At 38.1% G+C, this 23,215-nt stretch overlaps 2 protein-coding genes across 2 annotated transcripts; one reads left to right on the top strand and one right to left on the bottom strand.

Annotated features, from left to right (window-relative positions):
* Nucleotides 1-305: 305 nt before the first annotated feature.
* Nucleotides 306-6,138, bottom strand: LOC131537237 (uncharacterized). The gene is made up of 9 exons (XM_058770557.1): nt 6,123-6,138; nt 3,717-3,904; nt 3,490-3,595; nt 3,144-3,281; nt 2,774-3,049; nt 2,610-2,667; nt 2,302-2,507; nt 877-1,036; nt 306-763 (listed from the first exon to the last, which is right to left on the bottom strand). Exons 5-9 carry the CDS (start codon nt 2,966-2,968, stop codon nt 684-686), a joined length of 699 nt encoding a protein of 232 aa, XP_058626540.1. The 5' UTR covers nt 2,969-3,049; nt 3,144-3,281; nt 3,490-3,595; nt 3,717-3,904; nt 6,123-6,138; the 3' UTR covers nt 306-683.
* A 7,138-nt stretch (nt 6,139-13,276) lies between these two features.
* On the top strand, nt 13,277-19,400 carry LOC131537301 (membrane-spanning 4-domains subfamily A member 8-like). Its single transcript, XM_058770609.1, has 7 exons — nt 13,277-13,566; nt 14,017-14,127; nt 14,217-14,285; nt 14,600-14,743; nt 16,827-16,940; nt 18,078-18,158; nt 18,376-19,400. Exons 1-7 carry the CDS (start codon nt 13,381-13,383, stop codon nt 18,445-18,447), a joined length of 777 nt encoding a protein of 258 aa, XP_058626592.1. The 5' UTR covers nt 13,277-13,380; the 3' UTR covers nt 18,448-19,400.
* Nucleotides 19,401-23,215: the final 3,815 nt, after the last annotated feature.

Consider the following 23,215-nt stretch of genomic DNA (forward strand, 5'->3'; position numbering starts at 1 on the left):
TTTTGTTGCTGCTTGAATTGAATTCCGAATTGCCACTAATTTAAAAGTGAAAGTAAAATGTGCACGGTGTTTGCTACCTGTTTTTACCCAGGTAGCAAAAATTGTGCGGGCCGAGAGCAGCCCGATTAAGGCTAAAACACTCGGCCGATCCTCGGCATGAATCTAGGTCCGATTGCTCTGTGAGCGCTCGGTTTTAACGCGGCCCGATTGCGGAACTCCGAGTGAGAGGACGTAAAGCCCCCACCGATTCAGTTCCTTGTTTGGGCTTATTTAAACTTTATTTATTTCCATTTGTGTCAGGTTAATACTTAAATTGCTGAGCAGCCGTTCTTTATGCAAGATAAACAGAAAATAAACAGCACAAGACAGTTTTCATGTTTAATGCATTTTTTTATTGGAGCACACTTCACTCTCCCAATCTGGTAATTTAACTCATTTTTCAAATGCGGCTCAACAGGGCTCCTGATTTAGACAAAAAAAAAAAAAACACTTTAACACACACACCATTTTTAATAACATATTGAAATATCACAGCATTAATGTAAAATCAACAAGGAGTTCAAATACTATTTTATAATATCAATATTTTTTAACTTTGAAACATTTAATTCTGGCACACTGCATTTCTGAGTTTTGTCTATGTGGTCTGCCTGTTCGCCCTCTGGCTCCGGCCACCATCCCTATCAGAGGCTAGCTGCAGCCACCTGCAGCTCTATTTCTTTTTCTGTTGAATCTTTGGTCAGGGCATTCCGGCGGACCGCATCTGAGAAAAACACAAGACAGAATACGGCAGCATAACCATGTGATGTTATTCAGCAACCACCAAAACTTAATTTGGATGTTACCACATTGCAGTTATCCAGCACTGACACTCACCCAGAACCACACACTTCAAAATGAGCCCTTTGAACGCAGGCTTTCGGTTGGCCCCACTCCAATTAATGAGCCTCGCCAGCGAGGTGTTCATTGCTCTTTTAAGGACCCGCCCCACAGTGTCTTTAAGAGTCATACCTCCAACCATTCCAAGGAGAACAGTCTGAAACAAAAGACATGGACCTCATTAGTTATTTAGGAATAGGAATATAGCATGCAGGCATGTGATCAGCTAGAGACATTTTTTTTAAAAAGCCGGAAAATCTGGCCACACCCCGGCACTTAATTAAAATATATATATATATATATATATATATATATATATAAATCACATTAAAGGAATTATATTATATTGTAATACATACTATTGTTCTGTAAAAGTAAAAGCAGCATTTAATAATCATGATAATAATTAATATATCATATAGCATATTAAAAGTATTAATATAAATGTTATTAAAGTACCTGCCAAAAGTTTGGAAACAATGATTTTGAAAGTGTCTTCTGTTCACCAAGGCTGCATTTATTTGATCAAACAGCAATATTGTGAAAAAAGTTTTCTATTTTAATATATTGAAAAATGTCATTTATTCCTGTGATCCAAAGCAATTTTTTTTTTTTACCCTAGTCACATGATCTTTCAGAAATAATTCCAATTTGATTTGATGCTCAATGAAGATTTCTGATTATTATCAATGTTGAAAACAGTTGTGCTGCTTCATATTTTTGTGGATTCAGGATTCTTTGAAAAATAAAAAAGTTCAATGAACAGCTTTTATTTGTATTTATCAAAAATATAAAAATGTATTAAAACATTTATTAAATATAAATATTTTGTAATTTTAAATGTCTTCATTCTTCACTCACTTTTCATCACTTTAATGCATGATGAATTAAAGTATTAATTTCTCTCTTTTTTTTTAAATCTTACCACAAATGTTTGAATGGTAGGCTATCATTGTTTCCACAAAAATGTTAAGGAACAAAAACGTTTTTTAACATTGATAAAAAATAGTAAATGTTTCTTGAGCATCAATTCAGCATATGAGAATGATTTCTGAAGAATCATGTGACAAACTTCTCTTTGTTAATTCCAACATATTTATAAACGATTCTAATGACAATTGGTTGCGTTCACAACAAATTAAAGCGTCACAAACGCAGTAGTATTTACAGTGAATCTATATAATTACATCACAGCCATTGCAAATTTTATGATAGTACTAAGTAATATCAAATACTTTCATAAAGTTACCAGGCGAGTAATACATTTCAGCGCTGACTTGGTAACAGCGTCTGCTGTTATTAAGCAACCATGAGCTGCGCTCTCGTGGGTCATTTAATTCCGGATTAATCCGGAAGAATCACATCTCTGAGAGTGGGGACTGACTTTTAGGAATGATCTGATTAATGCATCATTTCACTCACCAAATTCTTCTTCTCCTCTGGATTCTTTAATGTCTCCTCTAAATGTTGTAGCTCCTCAATAGTTGAAAGTGGGAGCCCAAAATGTGTTGGGTCTGGCGTGACGTCTGGAACTGCTTGACTGCTGGAGATTTTTTGGAGCTGCACCAGGATGAGCAACTGCTGCTCTCTGATAGAATCAAGTTGGACGAGGATCTCCTTGGCAATTGCTGTAAAACACAAGAAAAAGCAGGCATAGCAGATTAGTAGCAAAACATTGTATGCAGATATGTCGGAGTAAACCGAGAGAGATCACTTTGTAGAATTCCTACCTGTAGGCACAGCCTCCCGAGAAGACCTGTTTTGTGTGTCATGTACTTGTGGGGTGTTCTAAAAGAAAAGAACAAAAGAAAAAGATGTTTTAATCTCATCAAACATATACCAAAATTAATTTTTGTTTTCATGAGCTATAGAATAGCTTTCTTGCCCTTCTTACTTGACATAAAGTTTGGCCTGATGCCTGACTTCTGCCAGCTGCTGCATGGGTTGTGGTGTCAGTAGGAGGTGTAGCCCATTGACTAGGACCAGCTATCAGGCTGTTGGTAGTGGAGACACCACGGTGGTGGACTAGACGCTGGGATGTTCGCTGAAGGGGGAGAAGCCCACAGACCTGGTGCCGAGCTGTTTGCATCAGAAGGATCAACTGTGGTCTCTGAAATATGGCCTGGGGACCAAAATCCTTGACCAGCTGGCTGACTCCCTTCACCTAGAGCTGTCACAAAGGTGCAATTGGCCGTTATGTTAGTTTCACCCAGATGCTTAATAAAAGATGAATGAAACCACTGTAACAACTGTAAGAGGCCTACCACCAAGAGATGGGATGCAGGGGGATGCAAGTGTGGTGTAAGATCTCTTTTTGGTTGGGGCACGAGGTGCAGCAGTCCTCCCCTGCTCCTCTTCCTCCTCCCCCCCTTCCACTGCTGCTTATTATTCTTTTACAGCCTCTAACATTGATTACATTGGGATGTCAGTTTGTCATTGCAGTGAATAATGAATTATATTTAATACTATTTTTTTAAAGTTGGTTTTGTCAGGAGGTTAGGGGTGCATTTTAAGGCCCTCTAGCTTGCGGCCTAATTGTTTGTCCAGGTGTATTGTAACTTTTGACGCAGCCATTCAAATGCTTCGAAGGAAATTATGGGCCACTCCTACCTATTCTTTCTCTTCATGTACTCTGGCCTGTTGTCCTCATCTTCAGTATTTAGATCAGAGGTAACTGTAGCCTCTAGCAGCTTTGCACAGGCAATCTCATACACGTCTGTCAAATCAAATGCAGATTAGGTCTAAATGGAAGTGCTCCTTATTATGTTACTTGTGCAGTAAGGTTTCAATTCAATAAGTGTGGAATTGTGTAATTTGAAAATGAAGCATTACTATACCATGTGAATACATCACACGGACTCTGAATCGAGTCCAGTCAGCACCTGGCATCACCCCATCTTTAGTTGCCCTACGCAGCTTTGCAAGAGATACAAAAGGGGGCCAGAAACTTTGGCCTCCTTTCAGCCAATTAGAGTGGACAACTTCAACCTCCTTTGAATTGACAAACTCCACGACATGATACATTCTATAAAGAAGAAGAAATGTAGGTCGCCAGCTATAGAACAACAAAATATTAACATACAGCAACATTTTAAAACAAAATATTAAATGGGGCACCAATTATGATCAGCAATGAATCATATAGGCTAACACAATACGCAAAGTCACAAATCAGGTGAAAAACCTGCCCAACTAAGTGGTAGTCAGTGGCATAAGTAATGAGCCAGAACAATATCTCTAAAAATGACACTTAATCTTACCACAACAATTGAGCCTAATGTAAATGCAACAAAGGCATTCCCACATGTTTGCCTTTGAAGGGGAGGAGGACATATTTACAAAGGCCATCATCAACTTTAACGCACTTCAAACTCTCTGACAACTGTGAGAGTTGTCACGCCCAGGCTAGATGAACTGAGGGGATATGTGTAGAATGGCTCAACAGCATGGAACTGATAGTACACTAAGTGCATATTACCTTCAAGCAAGATGATATTCTGAAGCAAGCCAATGTCATTACCTATTTTAATACAGTTATCCCCCTCTGTAATTTTAACACAAAATTGATCCTTGTGCAACTCTTTAAACTCCTGTATTCCTCCTTTAACACCTTGTGGTAAGGGACCACCAACATGCTCTTTCCTTAATACAGTTCCAGCTTTCACATGGCCATCATGGACCCTTCTGTTATTGGTGCGCTCAGACAAGCGACGGACAATCTGGGCAACTGGGAAATTTGGCCCCCTCACCATACGCTTTACCTCACCAAGAAAATTCTCAAAAGGGAACCCAGATATCACATCAATACATCCATGTCTCTTAACATCATCGCTCAAATGAACAAGGCCATGCAGATTGTACACCAGAAAGCCCTCACCATAAAGTCTGCCAAAATGTTCAACAAATGACACAAGTAGTGTCTTTGCACAGTCACATATCCCTACATCCACCTCAGGATTAGCCAGCATAAAAATAGCAACCGACAGCAGCATAAAGTTGTGGTAGACTGGAGCAGCCAGAACATCTACGAGAACGACAGGGCCTGTATACAACAAGAACTGTCTTAGCTCCGTAGCCTTCCATCTCCCCCTTTCCTCAAAAGCTCTAGGCTTTCTAGCAAACTCGCACGGAATGTTATTCTTCAGTGCCTGTAGGTTCTGAGATAGTGCTTTAACCAGCTGACCAGACAAGCGAGTTGGCAAAGGCCCACTACACCATAGGTCAAACAACCGACGTACAACCCCAAGACACACCAAATGCATGTAATCATGAGGAAAATCAAGTACCATGTCGATACCAAGTCCAGTCAGAGGAGACTGTGCTACATGATGATCTTCATCCAACATTTTCCTGAAACTAGCATCCGTTCTTAAGGCGGAGTCAGTCTGTGGAAAAGTCATGCGATTTCTTATATATGCACCCGTCTGTACACATTTATCACAAGCTGAATAGCCTGAATGACTCTTTATGCCTTTAACAAAAGCCCGGGCTGGAGCATCACAAACAACAGAACAGACCCGCAGAAAAAACAGCTTTCCTTTGAACCAAAACCCGGACTGAAGACTACTCAACTCACTCACCAGGTCCCTCAAGTACTCAGTGAGTGATTTGGGTTTGCAATCCCCTCCAAAAACACCAATCATGAAGGGACATTTACCTACTTCCTTCAATAAACCTAGAATGGGCCACAGCTGCTGGTTATTACTCTTAAACAATGGGAGCCCGTCAAAGTTTAACTGTAACTGCAGGCAATGCTTGCTAGGGAGTTTCATCCACACATTTTCAAGAAGGCCTGTTATAGCATTCAATACACCAAAGTAAAAGAAGGCACCTCCTGCTACAGGTAGGATTTTGTAGTTGGTGACTGTTTTGAGGAGAGTCCTCCCATCTCTTGGCAAATTGGGGTGGTGAAAATGTAGGATAGACAACAAGGCAGTAAGTGCAACCATGGTGATATTAAACTCCAAAGCCCAATTGACTAAATCATCAGCAAGGTCAGGTTTAGGCTCAGAAGGGCCCTCTCTATCATCACAGTCACTGTCAAAGTTCCAGTCACGCATCAAGTCATCACTGTCGTTACAGTTTACAACAACGTCCAAGTCATGCACAGTGTGGTCATCAATCAGATCATAGTCAACAAGCTTACTGTCGTTCTCAATACCTTGCACCAAATTAGACACTGATTTAACTGCCTTGCGTCTCAGATTAGATTTGAAAGAATGTATTTGATCAGCCATTCTTACCTTAGAAAAGTGTTTATTTAAATGGGACAGCAAAAGCAAGATTACCTGAGGAAAAAAAAAAAAGATAAGCATGTTACAAAACCACCCATAATGTCTTAGTATAGTAAAGCACTAAAGCATTACGATTTCCCTTTTTTAGTCCAAGCCGCAGTTTGCGCCATAAAAGTACATAAAAGTCTCGGTCACGCGACCACTAAACAGCGCTGTGAGATCCAGTCTCTGTGATTTACACTAGTTTAAAGCCAGATGAAACAGCGCTGACAAACAGGAGAAACACTCCACAACGATACAGTCACAAGGCTTTTCAATCTCCGTACTTTACCATGGATTTACTGTTGTAACACTAACTGCACCATGGTACTGTGACAGAAATGTGGGATATTCATGTAGAATTGTATTATATTATTAATGTAGACATGTATTAAATAAGTAATGGAATATTACAGTATTTTTTATGATTGAGCTGATAGCATTTGAGCATTTATACTAAATGTTTTTAGGCTACTGTTTTTTCATACAAACACCATAGAAACCATATAGATACATTTACCATGGCAGTCAATTATCTAAGTGCATGATACTATGGAAGACAAATGGTTAATTTTAATAAAACTATTAAAATTAGTTATTAGTACTAAGAATATTTAAATTTTACCGTATTAAAATGAGGTTGTTACAATTTTTACAGATGTCCATGTTTTTGTTAATGAACATAAATTTACATCTGCATCTTCCTAGAGTGTAACGATTTCAAAAACATGAAGTGTATTGTCATGTTCTGACAATAAAGAGTTGTTTAAAACCACAAGTAACATAAACCATATATTGTTGCAAGAGTGTGTTTGTCGTCACGTTTCATCAGTCAAAGCGATTCTTTTTATTCAGCTGCTGCTACAGCGCTGAATGCCTTTGGAATACTTCTACGAATCCGTTTTGGACTTTCTGTGAGAGAGCGCCGTCCGGCTTCCAGTATGAATTAGTGTTGCACGAGAGTGTTAGCGCTCCATTCGCCAAGCTGCAAGGAAACCATGAGCTAACAGCCCAGCTAGTCAATGTTAGCTAGCTTCGTTCGCGCCATAATGAAGCTGGAGCCACTTTCATATTAAGTTACCCCCAACTTGCACTACTTTACTCAGACATGATAAAAAAAATGTTCTGTTGTCCTAATTCATAATTCTTAATTTAATTCTCAGTTCTGAATTCTTTCTTTTAGTTTCATCTGGAGGGAAGCAAATGTCGAAGGAACTAACTTACACGAACAAAGTTTAAACGGATCGATATCAACATTTAATCAGCAACAGTTCGAAATATGTAGAGTTAATATAGGATGTTAAGGAAACTCGATTGAAACCATGCTTGAAGTGAAATGTTGATGCTTTTTAAGGAAATGGAACACAAGACTTACCTCAAGATCACCGTGATGGCGCGGGATCGAAAAGGGATGATTCTAAGTCAGGCGTTGAGTTTTATCTCGCCCAAAGTTGTGCACACGTCACTCCAGTGATGAGCTGATCTGCGTGACGCTTGCTGCAGTAACCGTTGAAATCGGCTTCATACTGGTAAAAAGGGTCTGAGCCGAGTGCCCAGAGTTTAACAGCCCTGTCAATGCTGGTAAAAATTTGAATTGGCCAGTAAAATTAATTGCAGACTCAATGTTGCTTACAAAATTGTACATGTAGGCTACCAATCCTGTAAACACGGGATTATAGTGTAACGTTACATCTTAAAAAAATGATGTTGGCCGATAGAAAAATATTTTTACATCTTAAAAATGATGTTGGCCGGTTGAAAAATATTATTAAAATATAAAATATTATTATATTTATTATGTGCGGTATTGATGCCACATCTGCAGGTGGCAAAATGACTTGGCCTAATTAAAGTTGCCGCGACTCAGCCGATGCCGCGACTCAGCCGACAGCGCCGCAGGTTTTACGGAAGCGGCCCGCTCCTAATTGCTAGCTGGGTAAGCAAAGGAAAGTGAGGGAAAGAGGGAAAACTCAAATAACCCACGGTGATACCAGTATTACTGGTGTTGTCACACGTCGATTAACAGGTGGGAGAATTTCCTCACCGTCACAACCCTATAACGTATCTGTCTGAAGTATTCCCTCCTCCACACACACACATTCAAATTTCCTGACCCCGCCTCTGCTTTAATTTCATTGGTTGAATCTGTGAACCAATCATTTTCCTTTCTGCCGTCAGAACATGTTTGAGTAAGTAAAACTCCCATCTGCGCATAACCTGTGTTAAGGTTGGGAACATGACTTTATCCAGCAAGTTGAAAATGCACTGTACGTATATCCTTAGTTGGAAGGCTTTCCTTTTTGTGAGCCAGATAGTTTTTAGCCACTAAAACCTCCTCTGATTTTAGATCTACACTGTAATGATCTGCCAGACCTCGGAGGTGCTCCTCACAAAGGGGAACGTTCCGGGAACCTTCTATGAACGTTGCGAGAAGGTTGTTCTCTGCAGGTTCCCAGAATGCTCCCCTAACCTAAAGGGAACGTTTTATTTACGTTTTTAGAAAGTTCCCAGAAAGTTCTCTTAAGGTTCCCAGAACGTTCTCCTAACCTAATGGAAATGTTCTATTTACGTTCCTAGAAGGTTCCCAGAAAGTTCTCTGAAGGTTCCTAGAATGTTCTCCTAACCTCTTTACTCCGATACCGCTGCTGTCAGTAATCATCCAGCACTCCCGTCCTGAGTACAGTATTTGCGGCATGGAAGACGGACAGATATGGACCTCAATAATCAGCACTACAAACCATATGTCTTGTTTCAAACTATTGCTTAATCATTAAAGATAATCAGAGCACATTTAACCATCATAAGGAGCATTGAATGATATTGAATTATCCGTTAATATAAGATTTCTTTATTATAACTACCATGTACCATATAATAACCCAGATCTTACGTTTCTTAAGCACCAAATAACAATGACTTCAACAAAATATTGGGTTTTAAGAATGCAAATTTTATTTTTACAGACATTAAAAATGAATAACATTCATTTGACTTTAATATTACATTCATTTCTTACCACTGAATTAACGATGATGTGCTTCTCTCTTTTGGTCCGTAAACAAAAACCTCTCGGTTAATATCATGTTCTCTTCAATTACTTATCAAATCTCTCTGAAATCACAATATTTACTCTCGAATATTTATTAATTCTAAGTAATTATTCAATAAAGAGATCAATAAACGAGTGTTGGTCAGTCAGTAAAACAAAATGACCGTTAATTTTTAAATGCGAGTGTGCGGCTTTATATGGAACACAGGAGAAAAGCGCGTGCTGGATGTGCGTGCAGATCAGAGGTGCGCTGTAAAGAAACATACAAACAAACCCAGTGTTTATGTTATGCTTTTCAGACTATGCTTAACCTCGGCTTAATTTCAGCTATAAAATTGGAATTATATTATCATAATAATGCAATTTGACTACTTTGATGTCTGCTCTTTATTAAAAGCTTATTTCAGACATAAAATTCTGCAAAAATAGTTTGTTTATGATTTAAAAAATACACATTTCAGCATTAGAATAATCAGGAAAATCTGCAAAGTTTTAATTAGTTTACATGGTTGTGACAACTAAAAATAACCTGCAGGGAACGTTCTGGGAACGTTCTCTCTAGATTATAAAATAAAATCTAAAAATAACCTTCAGGGAATGTTCCGGGAACGTTCTCTGTAGGTTATAAAAATAAAAATGTAAAATAACTTGCAGGGAACGTTCTGGTAATGTTCTTTTTAGGTGATAAAATTAAACCTTAAAATAACCTGCAGGGAACATTCTGGGAACGTTCTCTTTAGGTTATTAAAAATAACCTACAGGGAATGTTCCTAGAACATTCTTATTTGGTTCCCAAAAAAATAACCAACTGGGAACCAAATGGGAACGTGAGGGGAACGTTCTGTGTTTGTTGGGGCATGGCTCTGGGATCTGATTTGCTGCATACATGGTTCTGACAGTATCATAAAACATAGTAGCTTTCCCATCTGTGCGCATTTGCTTAAGAGTGTCAGTGTCACACACAGCTCTTTTGTACTCAGCAGCTTTAGCAAGGTCTATTGTTTCACTTTGCAGATATTTGTGCAGGTTCTCAGTTACAGACAGAAACGTCTTGAACATTAACAATAGGTATACTGTGGAGGATCTGCTGAGTTTGGCACGGAGTCCTACTGCCATGGAGTTGTTGATACCAGAGAGACACTGAAGAACGGCAGGCAGACTGGCTTGATCAGCAGCTCTTTGAAATCTGCACAAGTTCCTGTAGCAAATCAGCTCAAAAGGGAATTGTATATAAATAATTACAATTAATTATGATTAATTACAATTATTTATATCGACTGACAGTAATAACTGTAGCAGAATTAAATTGCCATCAACTGATTTGTTCGTCCAGCAAACATTCAGTGTAAGTTCATATCAACTCTAAGAAAGGATATTTTCGTGGCCACAGAAAATACTTTCCTAAGTATTAATGCATTAGAGCATGTAGTAAGGATCAAAATCGTAAAGGGACATTAATTTGCAAGGCAGAACCAGAAACTCATGTAATTTGTGCACACAACTTTTATTAACTAAACGCTAACACACATAACTAATCTAAACAAACAAACATACATACACTCACTGTATATACAAAAGGGGAGTTAAAGTGGATGAATGAAGCCATTAGAGAAAACAGAGAAAGCAGTTATGGAAAGAGTCAGTTAACCACCTGAGTAAAACCATCAGCTCCGTTTATAACGGGGTCAATAATTTATACTTAACCTCTGTTTCGTTTAGTTAAATGTACAATACTTGCATTGTACTTGGTTGTTGACCGAGTATTCGGACGCAGTCTCGGATGAAAGTTCTGATGGTTTGAAGGTTTGGTGGTGTTGGAGTTCTTCAAGTTCTTCTGGGTTTGAAGGGTGATGAACTCCAAAAGATGTTATTCTGGCCTGGCGGTAATTGGGAGTTTCTTCCCAGGTAGAAAGTGAAAAAAAAGGCTAAGAAAGAGATCTGCTGAGGTCCGAGGAGTTGAATGGAAAGTCAAGGCCGCAAGGCCTGGCGTAAAACTTAAGGGTCCAGAAGAGTTCTAGCTCACATCCTCATCTTCTCAGAATCTAAAAGAACCGCAGACTGGAATATGTTGGAGCCCACCGGTCACACCCGTACCAGCTCAGGCTCTCCACACGGGCAGCAATCCGGAGATTTAGCAGAAGAGCTTTTACAGAAGAGAAAAAGGCGGAACTGTGTGTGAGCCCTTTAAGGTCTGAGAAGAGTCACGCCTCTCAGGATGGGCTTGACCAATGAGAAAGGCTGAATTTCCAAGCGGGAGTTTGGAAATACTGGGGGATTTTATGACCCTTTGTCTTAGAGCATGATAATTTGCATATGAACTGGATTGGAAGTTGATACAAACTATTAAAGATTCTTAGAATACTAATATGTTGCATAGGTATCAACATGTAATATTCACTCTCAATTAGATCATCCAAAGACGAATTGATAGAGACCAAACATGGTATGAGTGAGGTGATTTTAACTAGTGATCTATCGTAAGCATGCATAAGACAGTATACAATACACAAGAACATATGCAAGAACAGTAATAATATACACAATGACCTGAAGATATGTGTGTTCATTCAAAGAAAGGTTTTTCTATGAATTAATTAGAGAAGAGTCCATTTTTATGGCATAATGTCTTTCCTATAGGAAAAAGGTAGTGATAGTTGCTCTGCCTGCATTCCTTTGAGCAGTAAAACTAGTGTTATCAGATGGGTTGCCATGGAACCAGAGGCCTGTTCTGCCTTCCTCCAGTCCTCCAGTGCCCGCCTCTCCAGGGCCCGTTCCTCCAGAGCTCCCCCAGACTTCAGAATTTCCCCTTGGAAAATTTTGGGTGGGGAGCCATGGGCCATGGCCGCCTGAGAACCCTGATCCGCCATGGCCGCCTGAGTCTCCGGACCCCGCCATGGCCGCCTGAGACCCCTGATCCGCCATGGCCGCCTGAGTCTCCGGACCCCGCTATGGCCGCCTGAGACCCCTGATCCGCCATGGCTGCCTGAGTCCCCGGACCTGCCATGGCTTCCCGGGTCTGCCTGATTCGCCCTGGAGGCTTTCCTCTGTGTCCCTGTCGTGAGTACGTGAGTAGCCTACGTGAGTAGATGTTTATTAAAGATCCCTGTTTGTTTACTTCTTCGTCAAGAGCCTTATTACACAACCACGACTGCGTGACATTATTATGAAAGGGAAGATATTTTTATATTTCCTGGTGGCAATGGCCACCTTTGCCACCCCTCCTAATCATTTAAAGAGCAAAGTACGACAACAGAGCAAAGTGATTCTACAGAACAAACTGAAGACAGGATTTTTTTTCTGGTAAAGCAAGTTACGTACATTAAATTTGACTAACTTTATACAAATATCTATGTTTGCTTTATGTCTGCATTTTGTTGTTGCAATTGTTTTTAACTAAATGGTATTAATGAATGGATTTCTTTTATTTGATGAAAATCTATAATGGCTGGTAGTGCACTTTTGTAACTGTCTTTGGAAAAGAGCATCTGCTCATTTGCCTTGGATATAAATGTAGATTAATTTAAACATCAACTGCTTTTATATAGCATAAACAGTACAGGGTAGATTACTTACAAAGTGTAGTCCATTACTGATTACATATTACATGATGAAAACTGTATTTAGTAATGTAATCTAGGATACTTGTTTTAGGTAATGTATTTGCACTACATTTTAAATTACAATTATTTTTTTGTCTGAATTGTTTTAAACATACCATTAAACATACTACATTGATATAAAAAGAAAATATATTCCTTTTATTTTATATCAGCATCACTAAGTGCATTAAATATTACATTAGAACGTTTTCACAAATCAAGTGTATGTAAACTTTTGAACAAAGTCATTTTTTATATATTCAATTATTACTTTCTCTTGCGGACTATATGAAAATACCTTTTATGTCAAATAGGCCAGGTCGGTACGCAATGTAAGTCGCTTTGGATAAAAGCGTCTGCTAAATGCATAAATGTAAATGTAAATGTAAATAAAAAATACCATGTATTTTGTATGATCCCTCTTGGTTTTGGTAAAATAATTAACATTTTGCAGATACTTGCAGATATGTACACTTTTGACCACAACTGTACGTAGAAAATCTATTTTATAATCATATTCTTTACATTTTTTGATGTACTATGATTTTTGTATAGGGCAATTTCAGATTCGGAAACAAGAATGTCCCACACAGTCTTACCCGTGAACTCTTCAACACTCATCATCCAGATTCAACCACCAACACAAACAACACCAGCTGGGACTGTGACAAATGCTCCTGTGCCAGCTTATGTCCAACAGGTAGCAGGAGTTTTTCCTCTTCATGGACTACAGGCATTTCTGAAAGGCCAACCAAAAGCCCTTGGGGTAAGAAATTTTTCTTAAACCTAAATAGACTTTTATGTGTGTATGCCAGTGTAAAGTGAGAAAATGACGTGAATAAATTCTTTAAATAAAGGAGTGGTACACAACAAAGCATACACAATGTTTTTATTGCATAATGTGATATAGATAAGATGACGAAGACCAAAATAAGATAAAGTTTATCAGTTACAGATTAAAATTTATGGTGTACCAATCATATAGAAGTCATAGAGAAGAATGTTTTAGTTGTTGATCAAAAAATGTTAACTAATTGACAAATTTTGCACATTCACAAATCAGTATATGAATTTATGCAATGAGAGTTCCACGCTTGTAGTACAGTCATACGTCCATAGCTACAGTTGCCATAAATTTATGTTGTACATTTCATATTCATCCCCAAAATTTGAAACTGTTTTACTTTATAAAAGTCATTTTTCTTGTCCCTCACAGACAGTCCAGGTAATGATTGGTCTGTTGACTTTCCTGCTTGGGATCGTGTCTACAGTTCGTGCGGAATCCATATCTGTCTTTAGTGGTATTCCTTACTGGGGATCGCTCATCGTAAGAAACAACTATACTATTCAACTATACTAAGACAAGCTACATTTTCCAACAGAAGCCTCCATTTTTGCCTTTCTCTCTCCTTTCAGTACATTATTGCAGGTTCACTCTGCATTGCTGCCGAAAACAAACTTAATTCACCCTCCGGTGTGTGTTTGGTATGTACACAACACTTATTACTTTTAGGAATCTAAGCTGCCCAACACTGGCAGGTGACTTCATAATATGTCTTGCATTTTGGTGTAATGGCTAGAAACAGTTTTTTTCCCCACATAAGCCATTGGTGCTTTGAATCTGATGATTGATGTTTGTGGTTTATTCTTTCTTTTTTTCTTTTAATTTATTTATGTCATGTAGTGTAGTTTTTTTCACACGTACTTTCACATGTACTTTTCCATTTATGTTAACATCGATGCATTAAAGTTCCTCCTAATTTATTAGTCTAGTTTTTTTTTTTTTTTTCTGCTTATAGGTGAAAGGTTCACTTGGAATGAACATTTTAAGTGCTTTAACTGCAGGTGCTGCCCTTATTATAATTTCAATGGATTTTGCTCTAGGACCATTGCACAGTTACTGCTACAATTATGACTGTTATGATTTTGAGGGAAAGTATAAGGTATGTCATCAACTTTAAAATTCACATTCATTTAGCAATTACAATAAGATCACCGTGTGGACAATACACTTGTCAAAAGTAAATTGATGTCAAAAATATGTTCAGTCTTTTTTCCCAATATTTCAGAAATGGTTTATAGATATCTTACTATTATTGATCAAATATAATTAGTGCTGTCAAATGATTAATCGCGATTAATCGCATCCAAAATAAAAAAAATTGTTTACGTAATATGTGTAATGGGGCCAACGAGACGTAAGACGTGCGGATCCATGTGCAAAGCTTTTATTATACAGCGACGTGGTCAAAATACAGGCAGGGTCAAACATCAGTTAACAGATATGTTGAGGACAAGACACAAGAGTATTCCGAGGGCATGCGTGGGTCGTAGATTGGCGAACAATATGCAAAGGGTTTAGACAAGAGGGGTAATCCGAGAACACGAGCAATAGTCCAACCAGGGGCAAACAGAGTCCAAACGGAAAGACGAAGGGTTAATCCAGGAACACAGGCAAGAAACAAAACATGAGAAAACAGACAAGGCGAGACTAAGACAACTAAGAGGGTTCCGTATCGCAACTAAAACTAGGAAAGTAATAAATGCAGAACAATACTGGAGATTACACAGAATGGCTTGGTAAGGCAGCTAACACTAGGGGAGTGCTAAACACAGAACAATACTCAGCAATCTGTGAAAGGAAGTCCATTGTTTAAGTAATGCCGAGTTCACACTGCACGATTTTCAAACTCGTCGGATCGCTGTTGTTTTCACACTGCGTGACTATCTGGGGTAGCATTCAGTCGCTGCTGTGTTCACATTGCACGACAGGGGCTTTCACATTGCACGATTTCACAATAGGAAGAATCGCCGACAACTCTGTCTGACCCGCAAACTACGTTTCACAACAAAACGCACGCGAGGAGTGATAAGGAAATAACGCGAGAACCTGCGTGCGTCAGCCTGTTGTTCTGGAGCGAGACTGGAAGTATTAAAAAAATATAGCCCGCAAATTGTCTGTGCGCTGATTTCCGGCTACAAAAACAAAAACAGATTATGCAGGAGGGAGATGCAGGGATTGTGTTCTGCAAAGAGTGGTAAATAATAATTTGCAGTAACTGTTATGCTGATGTTGTGGCTGGTCAAGTGTTTGTGCTCGTTTCTGTATGATATAATTGTACATATTAAAATACTGATATGGTCTATAACTCCTCACTGAACTTCCCTCTGCCCTGTATCTTTGTCTCTCATTGGCTGAAGGTCATCGTGATGTAGTTTTCAGTCAGAAATCATTGCACACAGCGTGATTGTGAATCGCCGACAGCTCCAGATATTTAGCATGCCAAATATTTCACGGGCGTCGGCGACGTGTCGGCGATTCTCTCAGATCGCGTCTGTGATAATTCACACTGCGCGATTCTCACTCGCGTGAACGAGCTCCGATTTGCCTCCGATGTCGGGCATTTGTCGGCGATTTATCAAAACCTGTCGGCGAGTGAAAAATCGGGCTAAAATCGTGCAGTGTGAACTCGGCATAAGGCGTGTAATGGGAGTCAGCTGTGTGATCACTGCAATCAGATGTGTGTGTCATCAGTGCAATGGAATTGAAGTCCTGGGTGATGAACAACAGTTAGTGTAGTGCAAGAGTAAATGTGGTGAGCGAGTGACCTCTGGTGGTGAGTGAATGGAAGTCCATGGACCTGATTCGTGACAATATTTGTGTACTGTGTATATATAAATACACACACATACAATATATATTTTGAAAATATTTACATGGATTTACATGTATATATTTATATAATTTATATTATATATGAATACATTTAATATATAAACATAACATTTTTCTTAATTATATACATGCGCGTGTGTGTGTATTTATATATACATAATAAATATACACAATACACACATATATTATGTAAACAAAAACTTTTATTTTGGATGCGATTAATCGCAATTAATCATTTGACAGCACTATTGCAGGATCATATTCATTACACTTGAAGCAGCCAATGTACTAGTGTGAGTACTAAATATAAACTTTATTTTTATTTGTGCTAATGTTGTATTTTCTCTCAGACTCTCTTCTGGGGAATTGGTAGTGTATTGTTCATATTTGCTTTGCTTGAGTGTATCATCTCCATCTACCTGTCAGCATTTGCCTGTAAAACAACCTGCTGCTGTTCTCCACAGGTGAGTAATTTGTCAGTTGAAACCCTTGGATATGTATATAATGAAAAGAGTTAAGGACGTTCACACTTGGGTTCATGCTTTCCAAGAAACGCTACAAGTTACAAATACAAATATTTTTTTCTTAAATTCTTTACTTTCAAATATTCAAACCCACAAGCTTGTAACACAAAATTCTTGAGCTTTAAACGTCTGTCCACAAACATTTTTGAAAATATATGAATGTCTATAAAGTGGATTTAGCATGCAGACGTTAAACTTGCAGCGCTTGCAGAAGAGGAGCTTGTGAGAAGCAACATTTACTATGAACCAAGCCACTCTAAAAGCTGTGGTATTATAAGATACATAGGTGTAAAGTACAGTACAGTACAGCTCTTCACTCTAAAACACAGTGCAACTGACTATATGGGTCATTGCTACTATTTGGTGGATTTTATCTCCCCATAAAACAAGCTCATGATACGATTAAAAAAGCTCATGATACGATATTGGATTAACGAGAACAAAACAATATTTTTTCACTATTTTTAAGAAATCGTCCATGAACAGATATGACTGGAAAAAAAGTATTTTATTTGACTGAAAGTTACAAAATGTAAAACAGTGCAGGTGCATTTGAAGTTTTAAACTAATCATCTTAGAAAGTGGAACTGACATTTATTATGAGTATAAATTATCATATGCAGTAAAAGACAGAATAATATCCAAGCACTGTAAAAGTTATTGCCACAAAATCAACCAACTGGTTTCTCTTCTTTATGGTTTCACATGAGCCTCTTCAGATCTTATAACTATACATGAGCTTCTAACTTCTGATTGAAGCTGTGTGCGACCTTATAACTGAACTCCTTTCCGCAAATTGAACACCAAAAATCAGCGCTATCAAGCAATTTTTTTTTTTTTTTTAAATCTAATTAATTAGATAAAGAGAAATTACTCCCCCTCCTGTTTTCCAACATGTCATTTTAGATCTAGCAATGGAGGCTTGAGCCATTGAAAAGTCTGTGCATCTATCAAAAGTGTTTAGCAGCAGCATCTCTACTAATAGCAAAACCTGTAATACTGTAACTGTCTGCCAGTGTTATTCGATTTATGGCATTTTACGGTAATAAGGCAAATATACTGTTCATTTTTCCACAGGTGCAGTATGTTCCACAAGTTTTACCTGCACAGCCCTGTGATGTTAGGCCCAATCATTACCATGATCCTAAGTTCTCAGAGGTAAGAGACGCTTGAAAAAACAGTTTTTAATTGGACTTTGAGTAAAATGGTACACAAAACAATGAAAAAACAAAACATCATTATTTAGATTTAGTGTTGAGTGTTCTTGTACTGGAAATGGGTAAAGAACTGAGTAATTGGTGCAGTAATTGTTTATTATCAATGAATTAACAATCAATAAGTAAGGAAGCTGATCATATAGCTTTTTTTCTTGCAGATATCTGTGATCAGCAACCCTTCCATGAATCACCATCCAGTAGAAATTCCTCCACAATACAGTGAAATATGATTCTGCAGTTGTGTGTGATGCTTTCATTGGGACACATTGGCTTCCCGATGATTTGCTGTCCCTTACTGCTATTGTCCTGTCATTAGAAAAGAGAACATGAAAGCAAAGTATCTACTTGGTCAGATAATAATTACAGATTTTCAAAAATCATGTGTGTAAGCAATAACCATTTAACTATACTAATAGATACTATTTCTGATTTTCTTTCGTTAGTTAAGTCAAAGTTGCCTAATCTTAAGTAATTACTTAATACTGTGTAATCTATGAGCAGTGTTGGGAAGGTTACTTTGGAAATGTAATAGGTTACAGATTACAAGTTACCCTATTTAAAATGTAATAGTGTAACTTTTTCAGTTACTTTACTAAAGTAATGTAACCCATTACTTTTGATTACTTTTCTAAATTACTAATGAATGTTTGGTAACACTTTACTTGAAGGGATGTGCATAAGACTGACATGACACCTTCATAATCATGACATGACACATGTCATGTCATGAATATGAAGGAGATTTTATGCATGTTTATGACAACTGTCATTATGTGTAATTCACTCAGTTATGTCACTTTTAATGCAGAGATGACATTGTTTGAGATGTCTTTGTTATGACAACTTGACATTACCAAGACAACATAACCTGTCATAAATCTGTCATGTTTATGAGATTAATTATCAAACTTAAGAAATTACTTAGCTTTATGGGTTAACATTACATTAAACTGTCATGTGGTTGGTTTTGCCATTGGCTGTCATGAGGCCATTATAGTTGTGTCATGAATATTTTTCTTTTATTCAGTGGTACAAATTGAATTTGTCATTAAAATATCATTAAGTGTTGATACTCTGTCAAATAATTTTATAACAGTGTCATGAATATTTTTCTGACCAATTTATTCAGTGGTACAAACTGAATTTGTCATTAAAATGTCATTAAGTGTTAATACTCTATTAAATTATTTTATAACAGTGTCATTAATATTTTATTATCTTTTTGCGGCTTGATATTCACAGACATTAGTCCATATCGCGTTTTGATTCAAGTGTACTGACCTACTTTTTATTTATTCATCCAAAATGTGGCATATTCCGTGACATTCCGCGTTACAGAAATTCCCTTTTTATGACTGGATTCAATGAACCAGTCCGTGTTTTCCGCATCGCAGAAATCATAGGGTCGTAGGCCTATGTCTCATATTTTAGAGTAGTCAGTGCAATTTGGGAAAGAAATAAATAAAATCTGTATGTGGATGTGTGTAAATATATAAATGTAACCCCCTTTGTAATCGTTAACATTTTCATAAGTAACTGTAATTTAATTACACATTTTTTCTTAGTAACTGTAACTGATTACAGTTACATTTATTTTGTAATTAAATTACGTAATTCCGTTACATGTAACTAGTTACTCCCCAACACTGTCTATAAGAAAAAGTATACTAAATAAAAATAGCTTATTCTTGTCTCTTTTTTAACTTGATCTTTAATGTAATTAGACAAGTTAAGGCCCTTAGCCCTTCTTGATTAGTGTTTCTTTTAGCAAATTTGCCTTACTTAACTTTGCCAGTTTAAGGGTAGATTCTTGCCCACTGAATTTAAATGCAGAATAAAATAGCAGCTGTTATTGGTATAGCAGTATTGCGTATATAGCATAATGTTCACTGAAAAGGGTAGAAACTGATGATGATAGCTGTTTTTTACATCAGACAGGGCTTTTGAGGTGGGCACAAGGGTGGGAATGATGTTTTAAAAATGTTTGTAGGCACTTTATTAGCATTACTTGACAGTAAATGAGAATTTTGCTTTATGGGTATTGGAAGGGGGTAAATTGGGAAAAAAAATTGTGGGTTTTAAATGTATTATCTTATAAAAGGGAAGGTATTGTATAGTGAAGTGTCAGGTTTTACATCCTTGTAGAAGTGGTCACCACTCCCAACCACCTGAACTATACCTGCGTTGAACAGTATCGCCAATTGCAGTTATACCATAAAATATGCCTTATCTTTGTCACAAGTTCACCAGGCCAGTCACCAGCTCAGAACTCAATTTCCCAGCATTCCCCTTGATCCACACCTGCAACGACTTCCCAATCAGTGCACCTGTCAGTGATCACCTCATTCCCTCACTATATAAGCAGTCAATATTCTCTCCTTCATTGCCTGGCATCAAATAATGCATGGGAACTCAGTTGGCTATGCACCCTTACCTGCGATTACATATCTGCTAGCTGCTCAAGCGTTCTGCTCCCCATTCTCCTCCGCTCCAGTGCTCCATCGTCTGCATGGTCCGCCGTTCCCTTGGAATCCCCTGGAAAAGGAAACGGACTCAGTCACTCACAGATAAGACCCACTAACCTTTGCAACTCCCCGTATACTCACCTGGACTCGTTGCCCTGCCTTCTTCGACCATCAAAATAAACCTGTTGTTGTTTGGACCTACCTCTGTGTCCCTGTGTCTCAGACAAACTTAGAGGCACTCTTCATAAACTGTAAACCTTTCTACTCGCCACGGGAGTTTTCCTCTTTCATTCTTGCGAATATGTTCATTCCTCCAGACGCGTGTGTGAGCGCTGTGAAGCAACAACTGGCTGAACAAAAAACTGAAATGAAGCAAAGTTACCTAGACTCATTTTAATCATACTTGGAAATTGTAACAAAGCAAATCTCTCACGTAAACTGCCAAAATACAGACAGCATGTTACATGTCCCTCCAGGGAAAGTAATGTTTTGGATCACTGTTCACCACAATAAAGGATGTATATCACTCTGTCCCTTGGGCAGCTTTGGGGCTCTCTGATCACCATCTAGTTCAGTGTTACTCATTGCACGGCTCGCAAGCCTCATGCGGCTGCCCGAGCTTTAATTTGTGGCTCGCATGGCAGTACAGAGATTTCATAAAAATATTCAAAAACAAGCAGGGCTATAACATAACCCATTGCTGAAGAGCGCAAGTTTTCAGCGTCTGCCGTCTTGCCAAATGAGGACATAAATACATGAACAACAGTCAGTGTCTGCTCTATTAAAAATGATATATATATATTTTTTTCAATACCCAAAACAGCGGGATTACAAGATGGAAATATAGACTAGAAAGATAAACTTGCTCTGCCCTTACGTCCATGACATTTACTGCGTTTACATGGACATCAGTAATCTAATTATTTACCTTTTTCTGAATAAGACAATATTATGATTAAGATGTTTACATGAGTTGCTTTTAGAATAATCCTTTCATGTTCCCGTTTTACATGTTATAGTACATAGATCGATTAATGGCATGTGTCATTACGTCACCACGTGACGCCATCCGACGTCTCCTCCAGAATTTCACGTATAAACATATAGTACGTCTTCGTGACGATGCCATATACAGTTTTGGGTGTTTCGTTTTTCATTTTAGGAAAGCTTCAAGTGCAGTTAATTATTTGTAAGTGCATACAGTGTTGAAGCTCTTTTATTTGCCGTCACATGGTTGACTACTGCCGTGTGTGTATCCTGTCGCAAAATGCTGCGAAAAGTCCTACACGACGGTAATAGTTTGATTAAGTTGTTCACATGTCTGTACTGCACTTCAGTAATGTGACTGAAATAGAATACTCCACATGTATTAATTCGATTTGTGTTTACTTCGATTATGACTTTAGCCGGATTAAGGTAATCAAAAATATCTGTTTACATGGTAAACTCTTAATCACAGTATTGTCTTAATCGTATTAACATCGGATTATTGATGTCCATGTAAACGTAGTCACTGACTCACTACGGAGTTGTTTTGGCAATCTTTCCAGCTCTTAATGCCGAATGTGCTCTTGGATGGTTAGATACATGATGGGCTAATGCAGAAGCAAATAACTTTAAATAACTTTTTAAAATAACGCCCTTTGTATTGCATTGCATGTTGTATGTTCAGGGATGACAGATGGATAAGCAGACATGCTATTTATGACTGGATGTAACTTTTGATACTTTGCGGTAAAAGTGGCTCTCCTATTGACTTTATCCTATAAGTGCGGCTCTCATGAAAAAAATAGTGAGGACCACTGGTCTAGTTCATCTTATACCAACCTATGGGCAGGAACTGAAAACAACTAAACCTGTATTAAGATCTGTTAAAAGATGGACTAATGAAGCAGAGCAGGATTTACAAGCCTGCTTCGACTGCACTGATTGGAGTGCTTTTGAAGCTGCTGCCACCCATTATTACTGTCTATGATCAGTGGAGGTCAGTGATGAGGTAGTGAGCGAGACAGCTACAGAAAGGGCCAGTTCAAGCAACACAGAAAGTACAGTTGTGAGGGAGGAGAGGAATGTTTCGAATCCCAGCATCAGAGACAATATGACACTTTCACAGGTCATCACAACAGATCATAAAGAGGATACTGTTTGTATAGTTGACTTGGACATTTATCTCTAGTTAGGAGTCCTGCAGACTGTGATAGTTGATTGCGCTTTATTTTACAATATGTGGACTTGCATATACATACAGTGTACTTACCTTAGAAAGTACTGAGTAATATAAGGTATCAACATGAGTTAAGGTTAGATTTAGGGTTAGTACTTATTTATAGTGATAACAATAACTGGATAACTGAGTACATAGTATGTACGTGTGGAGCTGGACTGCAAAATTAAGTGCTACCTGTTTGTTACTCTGTTGGATCTGGCTCGCATTTCCAATCGAAACCAGAGCAGTTATCCAGAGGCCTCAAAACGTACAGAGGAAACCTCTTGAAGAAACATGAAATGAGAAAGGTGCTCAGTTTCCAAATGG

The sequence above is a fragment of the Onychostoma macrolepis genome, chromosome 03 (genome assembly GCF_012432095.1).
Source record: "Onychostoma macrolepis isolate SWU-2019 chromosome 03, ASM1243209v1, whole genome shotgun sequence".
Taxonomy (NCBI): Eukaryota; Metazoa; Chordata; class Actinopteri; order Cypriniformes; family Cyprinidae; genus Onychostoma; species Onychostoma macrolepis.